The sequence below is a fragment of the Moschus berezovskii genome, chromosome 17, assembly GCF_049115385.1.
Source record: "Moschus berezovskii isolate FMDL1 chromosome 17, NW_MosBer_1.0, whole genome shotgun sequence".
Taxonomy (NCBI): domain Eukaryota; kingdom Metazoa; phylum Chordata; class Mammalia; order Artiodactyla; family Moschidae; genus Moschus; species Moschus berezovskii.
In genome coordinates this window covers 12,190,682-12,198,242 of record NC_142476.1, presented here as the reverse complement: position 1 = coordinate 12,198,242, position 7,561 = coordinate 12,190,682, and the positions used below count along the sequence as shown (strand labels likewise).

The window sequence follows — 7,561 nt, the reverse complement described above, 5'->3', positions numbered from 1 at the left end:
AGCGAAGAGGCGGCGCCGTGCGAAGCGGCGGCCCCGCGCTGCGCGTCGCCGCCGAGGGCCGGGGAGGCGGCCATGGAGGCCCCGGCGCCGCCGAGCGAGCTGGTGTCGGAGGAGGGCCGGAACCGCAAGGCGGTGCTGTGCCGGCGTTGCGGCTCCCGCGTGCTGCAGCCGGGCACGGCGCTCTTCTCCCGCCGGCAGGTGAGGGCGCGGGGCGCGGGCCTCGACCCCGTCCCGTCCCGCCGGGGCCGCACACAGCGCGGGGCCCCCACACCGCGCCGCGCAGACGAGCTCCGCGGGGCCTGGGCCGTGGTTCCTCGGGCCCAGATGTCGGTGCCCGTGGGCCTGCCGTCGCGACCTCCTGCCTCTCTCCCCGCGCGCCGCCACGCTCCGCGGGGACCCGGGGGAGCGGACGTGGACGCGGGGACCGGGGGAAGTGGACTCGGGGACCGGGGGAGTGGACGCGGGAACCGGAGGAGTGGAAGTGGACGCGGGAACCGGGGGAAGTGGACTCGGGGGCCGGGGGAGTGGACGCGGGAACCGGGGGAAGTGGACTCGGGGACCGGGGGAGTGGACGCGGGAACCGGGGGAAGTGGGCGCGGGGACCGGGGGAAGTGGACTCGGGGACCGGGGGAGTGGACGCGGGAACCGGGGGAAGTGGGCACGGGGACCGGGGGAAGTGGACGCGGGGACCGGGGGAGCGGACGCGGGGACCGGGGGAAGTGGACGCGGGGGCCGGGGGAGCGGACGCGGGGACCGGGGGAAGTGGACGCGGGGGCCGGGGGAGCGGACGCGGGGACCGGGGGAAGTGGACGCGGGGACCGGGGGAGCGGACGCGGGGACCGGGGGAAGTGGACGCGGGGACCGGGGGAGCGGACGCGGGGACCGGGGGAAGTGGACGCGGGGGCCGGGGGAGCGGACGCGGGGACCGGGGGAAGTGGACGCGGGGACCGGGGAAGTGAACGTGGACGCGGGGACCAGAGGAAGTGGACGTGGGGACTGGGGCAAGTGGACGCAGGGATCGGGGGAAGTGGACGTGGGCGCGGGGACCGTGCGAAGTGGATGCGGGGACCGGGGGAGTGGAAGTGGACGCGGGAACCGGGGGAAGTGAACGTGGACGCGGGGACCGGGGGAAGTGGACGCCGGTACCGGGGGAAGTGAACGTGGACGCGGGGACCGGGGGAGTGGACGCGGGGACCGGGGGAAGTGGACGCGGGGACCAGAGGAGTGGGCGCGGGGACCGGGGGAAGTGGACGTGGACGCGGGGACTGGGGTAAGTGGACGCAGGGACCGGGGGAAGTGAACGTGGACGCAGGGACCCGGGGGAGTGGGCGCGGGGACCGGGGGAGTGGGCGCGGGGACCGGGGGAGTGGACGCGGGGACCCAGGGGAGTGGGCTCGGGAGGCAGGGACGGCAGGCGGGGCATGGCCAGAACCCGCGGAACGCTGGCCCCGGGTCGGTGAGCCTCGCCCACATCGTGAATCACCAGGAGTGTGGGTTGCCCGCTGCTCTACCCGGTGCCCTGCGCCCGCTGCCCCGAGAGCGGTGGAGGATGGACACAGTGGGGTTTAAGTGAGGGAGGGGCTGGTGCTCTCGGCCCTCGCGACTAAGCCCCACAGTCCGTGTTCTTTTTAAGTCCTATGAACAGTTTCTCTATAAGATGTTCTCAGTCTTTTGGTAAAACTCAGAGGTTTCAGAGAGGAAATTAAAGTCACAGAGAAAAGAAACACGCACTGAAGACCTTGAGACTGCAAAGTGCAGTAAGTTAGGGACGGGAGTCGCTGCTTCCTAACATATTTCTGGGGGGCCAGGCGGTCGGGTCAGGAGAGCCAGAAGAGGTGGGCTGGTGGGAGAGAGGAGGAGAGTCCCTGTGGGTGGCAGTGGGCTGTTCTCCAGCTAAGCGGGCACCTCACAGGGCCCAGCAGGCGTTCTCCCGGCCTTGTCCCCTGGGGATGAGAACGTGTTGGCAGCAGAGTTCACCGCACCTTAGTTCCTGAGAGCCGAGACCCGCAAACAGCCCAGGGCCTCCCAGGGGTGACCAGAGAGCTGCAGGAGAGCCGCACTGTGGGCACCACAGCATGGGTGACTCTCCAGGGAGCTCTGCTGAGTGAGGAAAGCTGGTCCCAAAAGATCACTACTGTATCATTCCGTTTGTGTGACATTTTTGAATTTTAGAAATGGAGAACCAATGAATGATTGCCAGGAGGTAGGAAGTGGGGGTGGATGTCAGGGGTGTTGGTGAGTGTGGCTATAAAAGGGTAGGTGGATGGTGGATGGTGAGGGCGGCACCGTACTGTGAATGTCCTTGATGGCACCAGACAATTTTACGTTGTGTGTAGTTTACCACAGTAAGCGATCAGGAGTCAAAGTGGAACGCGCTGCCTCTCTCTAGGTGGCCTTGGCCAATCGCCCCATACCGTGACTTGAAACCATCTTGCTCACGAATTTGGGGATTGGCCAGGCCCAGCTACAGTTCAGCTCTTCCACTGGGGGTCTGTCATGGGACAGCAGTCAGAGGGGCCATCTCAGAAGCCTGCTCATGCCTGTGTCCACCTGTGGACCAGGAGGATCCTGGCGTCCTGAACAGGCCGTGGTGAGCTGCTCCGTTTCTGCCAGTGGCCTCAGGGGAGCCGCAGTTCCCACTCAGGCTCCAAGAGAAACCCACAAAAGTGGCCTGGCCTTCCCTCGCCTCACCTGTCCCCCTCCCCTCAGCCCACCTAGGGATTCCCTATCGGGAAGGGGAGGCAGGGTGTGCAAAGCTTGGGAGGACTGACGGGGAATGTACGGACGTGCTTTAAGAGCGCCACAAGTACTTACTGAAGGGACAGTTACCAAAAAGGTTAACAGGTAGTTGGATGGCATCACCAACTCTATGGACATGAATTTGAATAAGCTCAGGGAGTTAGTGATGGACAGGGAAGCCTGGCATGCTGCAGTCTGTGGGGTCGCAGAGTCCGACACGACTGAGTGACTGAACTGAGCTGAACATAAGTTCATTCTGTTTTGTAACAGTTTTTATCCTCGCCTGCAGTATAGCATGGGCTTCCCAGGTGGGGCTAGTGGTTAAGAATCTGCCTGCCAATACAGGAGATGTAAGAGACTGGGGTTCAATCCCTAGGTCAGGAAAATCCCCTAGAGGAGGGCATGGCAGTTCTCCATGCCCTCCAGATACTCCAGTATTCTTGCCTGGAGAATCCCATGGACAGAGGAGCCTGGAGGGCTACAGTCCAGGGGTCGCAGAGTTGGACACGACTGAAGCAATTTAACACACACACACAATGTAGCATGCTTGCCAAGTTTTCTATAATGAGAATGTATTTTTACAAAGAGAAAGACTATTTTATATTCAGAAGGGTACTGTGGGTAGTTAAAAAAGCACAGAGGTTCCCTGAGGCATCGCAGAATCTCAGAGCTCAGGGCAGCTCAGCAGCCTGTCCTGGGTCAGGGCGCTAGCCAGGGCTGCCACATGGGAGAAACCGCAGGGGCTGCGTGTGCAGACGCGCGCGCGCGCGCACCAGGGCTCTCTCCTCGTGGGTGGGAAGCGCAGAGACCCTGGAGGAAATAGTCCACGTTCTAGGAGACTTTCCTTCCTGTTTCTTGTACAAACCCAGCATGTTCGTAACAGTGGTGGAACAGAGTGAAGCCAGATAGCTGGTGTTTACCGTGATAGTAAATGTGTGACCTCTGCTCTGGGTGGCGCGCTGTTGCAGGCCCTGGGGCTGTGCTTGTGAACAGGAAAACTGCCCTGGTGGACGGAGACCCCGATAAACAACCGAGCCAGTAAACAGATAAGGTGGTCTCAGAGAACGGACAACAAGACGGGAGCAGCGTGGGGAAACGGGGGCGATGGATACTTGTCTGGATGGCGTGGTCAGGGCTCATCGGTGAGCAGTGTGTGGGCACCAGGATGTGTCCGGCTGTCCACTTGAGCTATGTGTGTGTGTCAGTGACTCCTCGGTCAAGCCACTTGGAAAAATGCAGGTGTGGGAAGCTAGTCCAGATTGTCTGGTTGGAGGAGACCCGAGGAGGTCACGTGTGAGCCGAGTGTTAGGGAGCCCTGGGCCTGCAGGCTCTCAGGGCAGAGCAGACCTGCGCCCTTAGGAGCTGGCTGGAAGGCTGGTGCACAGGCCCGGGCGGGTGGGAGCGGAGGAGGGGAGCTCCCCCGGGCGGGGAGTAAGCTGGGCCCTGGTCTGTGTTCCCCCCTGCAGCTGTTCCTCCCTTCCATGAGGAAGAAGCCTGCGCTGGCAAGCAGCGGCGGTCCGGAGGGCGACCTCCTGCAGGAGCACTGGCTGGTGGCAGACATGTTCGCTTTCGAGAACGTGGGCTTCTCCAAGGCCGTGGGCGGCGTCAAGTTCCTGGTCTGCGCTGACTGCGAGGCGGGCCCCATCGGCTGGCACTGCCTGGATGACAAGGACAGCTTCTACGTGGCTTTGGACCGGGTTTCCCATGAGTGACGGGGGGCGTGGCTCCCCCTAGTGTTCAAGCTTTCCCCGGGGACTGCCCTGTCACCTGCTCTGCACGGACATCCGTCGTGAGCGCCACCCGCCCGTCCAGCCCAGGCCCACGCGCCTCCTTGTGGCCCCTTCGCCGGTGCTTGCTTAGGTCCCCGAGCGTCGCAGCCTCTCCTCCCCTCCGCTCTCCCGGCTCCGGGACACCGTGCTCCCGCAGATCTCCCCTCCCGGCCTCCCTCCCCCGTCAGGCCCCCTGTCTGCACTCAGGAGGTGGCTGGCGTCCGCCCTGAGGACATGTGACCCCGGGCGCTCACAAACCTACCTTTTGGTCTCCAGGAAAGCACGTGAGCACCTCAGAGCATCCTGTGTGGCTGACCTCATCTACAGAAATTTGTTCTCAGAGTAAAGCGTTTCCAGACCACAGGATTCCACCACCCCTCAAATCCCCTACTTTGGACACACATCTGAGGCCACCTCGGGGCCGACGTGGCCCCCTTCCCTTCACGTCCTGTTGTGGTTCCTCTCTGGGTCAGCTCCTGACAGCTGTCAGTAAGCTGCAGTCAGGTGTGCGCTCCTGTCTGTCAGCCTCCCCGGGCAGACCCGGCCCTGGCTGTGCACCCGGCATCTCCTGGGATGGGTGGAGAGGGTGGGGTGCTGGGGGTGGTCTTTGCCGTGTCACACACGGCTTTCTGTGCGTCTTCCCTGGACTCGTAACCCTTCCCTGGCACCTGGGAGAGACGGCGCAGTCCGCGCAGAGCTGGCTCAGCAGGACTCTCCAGGGTCCAGACCTCCGTCCAGTGCGCCTCAGCGTGGCGGGGCTGCTCTGACGGTTCGGCGCTCAGCACCCTCCTTGGTTCTGCCGTCTGTCTCTCAGATGCCTCACCGGCTCGGGAGTCCGTGAGGCCAGGTGCCCGGCCTCCTCCCCCCTTCCCTGCCTCCGAGGCTCAGGAGACTAGAATGGGAGCGAGGACTCAATGGAGACCTTCCAGACGTTCCCTTCCCTGTTTTCCAGCTGCTCTCTCCCTCCTCCCCCCAGAACGTACTCTGAGGGTCCCCCACTAAAGTACAGGCCGTGGACACAGTTTTGCAGCCAGCCTCTCACCTGGGCAGGCGGCTTCAGTCCCCGACTAGACCCACAGGCTCTGGAAGAAAACCGATCTGCAGGTGGGTGGTCAGGCGTCCATGACTGCGGCATTTTGCAGAAAAACTGAGCATATCCCCTCAGCTCAGAAGGGACAAACCACGTAGATGCCTCTGGGGACATACAGCCCCTCAAATTTTGAGCCAAAACCTGGGCAGTGTTTTTTAAATTAGCCTTTTCCTTTCCTTTGGTTAACCACAGAAACGGTATACATTCACTGCAGACAAATCCAGATGTGTGTGTAAAGTTGTTTTTGGTCACTTGTACTTGCACCATCCAGACACTGCCGATGTGATGTGCACGTTCCTCTCAGTGGTTTGCTGTGTGTACTCCTGTAGGATCTTCTACAACAAGTATGAGGTCATACTGTACCCTCATAACTTACTTCTTCCATTTAACGAAATACGGGCTTCCCGTGTCAGTAAATGTCTGCTTCTGCCTGCCATCATGTTGAGTGCTCACTTGTTCTTCTGTGCTGTGATTTGCTTAAATGATCCACTGTTAGACAGCCTCCAGTTTCTCGTAAATCATGTGATGTCAGCTGACTGTCCACGCTTTCCTATCAGTTCCTCGTGCTCATTAGCCGTGGGTTCACAGGGGCGGTATCCCCGGGCTCCGCTTCCTGACACGGCGCCTCAGAGTGGCAGAGCCCCTCAGCCTCCTGCCCGGCAGTTCCTGACACTGGGTATTTATTATCTTAAATGAACATGTTGCTACTGTAATGGGAGGAAAAACAGTGTCTCGTTTTAATTTGTGCTTATTTCTAATGAGTATTTTACATACTTGTCACTTGTGTTGCTTTTTTTGAGAATTGCCAAACATTGTTTCTCCAGTAGCCAGAAAGATAGTTGTTTCTCTGCCTTTTCAGCATGATTTGAAAGAAATAGACGCATTTAAGCAGTGGCAGTTAGATTCCTACACATGCTTGGGCCGAATATGGAGCTGAGACAGAGAGGAGGGCCGAGACCTGCGCCTCGGGACTGTCCCGGGGCCTCTCAGCTGAATAACCAGCCCCTGCGTGTCTGCCCTGAAACGGGCCATCCTCCACCACGCACACACATGTGCACACCTGCCATGGGTGCCGTGACTCAGGGAGCGCAGGACCCAGCCTGATGATTGGCTGCAGCTCTGGCGCTGGAGCAGTGGGTTTCCCAGGCTCCTGTGTTGACCGAGAATCGCACGTGTACTGACATCTACTGCCATTACCCCATTGCATGAGGCTCCTCGAGCAATTCCACCCCGTGGCTGTGATGAGGACTGCTGCCCGGGTGGCGGGACTCACCACCCTAGGGAGGTCAGCTCAGAAGGCTGTACACAGTATTGTAAGAGTCCAGGGGCAGCAGGGTGCTCACAGGAGTCTGGAGAGTAACTGGACCAGGATCACTGAGAAGACAGAGGCCCTGGGTGGTGGGCTCACTGTGGTGGGCGCTTCCCTCCTGGGGGTGTTTCCCGTCTTCAAGGAGGCTGATAGGCGGTTCTGATGACTTGCATAGTCGGGAGTAGGGTCTGCCAACGGGTGTGCCCTGGTGACCACCCCTCACTTTGGGGTGAGGCCCTCAGTCCTCTGGCCCAGGAGCAGGTGAGAAAGTGGGGAGCAGAAGGCTCTGAGGGGTTGCAGCTCAGCCTCAAACTCTCCTCCTCTGGACTCCAGTGATCCCAAGTGTTGTCATGAGCCAACAAAAACCCTCTAGAGGAAAATGTCATCAGATTAAACTTTGAGTTGTTTCTACAAGCAATGTTGCTAATTACTAATTTATTGCATCCTGAATGCAATAAAATGTAACCAAGTGTGTGAGACAAGATGGTGACACCAATAAGTAAAGACTGTGGAACAGGCCCCTTAGGCTGGGGATACAGGAGCTTTCAGACCAAGTCTGTAAAACAGCTGCTTACTCTACAGGAGATACCAGACATGTCAGGGGGAAAAGTGAATTATAGAATCTTAAAATCCAAAACCAAAAGGAAGAATTCA

General features: G+C 60.2%; 1 protein-coding gene across 1 annotated transcript; it reads left to right on the top strand.

Moving 5' to 3' along the window:
- Window positions 1–6,378, top strand: RABIF (RAB interacting factor). Its single transcript, XM_055418926.2, has 2 exons — window positions 1–198; window positions 4,206–6,378. Exons 1-2 carry the CDS (start codon window positions 73–75, stop codon window positions 4,449–4,451), a joined length of 372 nt encoding a protein of 123 aa, XP_055274901.1. The 5' UTR covers window positions 1–72; the 3' UTR covers window positions 4,452–6,378.
- Window positions 6,379–7,561: the final 1,183 nt, after the last annotated feature.

Coding starts and splice junctions, on each gene's coding strand:
- RABIF (XM_055418926.2), top strand. CDS start 73: ATGGAGGCCCCGGCGCCGCCGAGCGAGCTGGTGTCGGAGGAGGGCCGG. Junction 199..4,205: donor CGCTCTTCTCCCGCCGGCAG/GTGAGGGCGCGG, acceptor TCCCCCCTGCAG/CTGTTCCTCCCTTCCATGAG.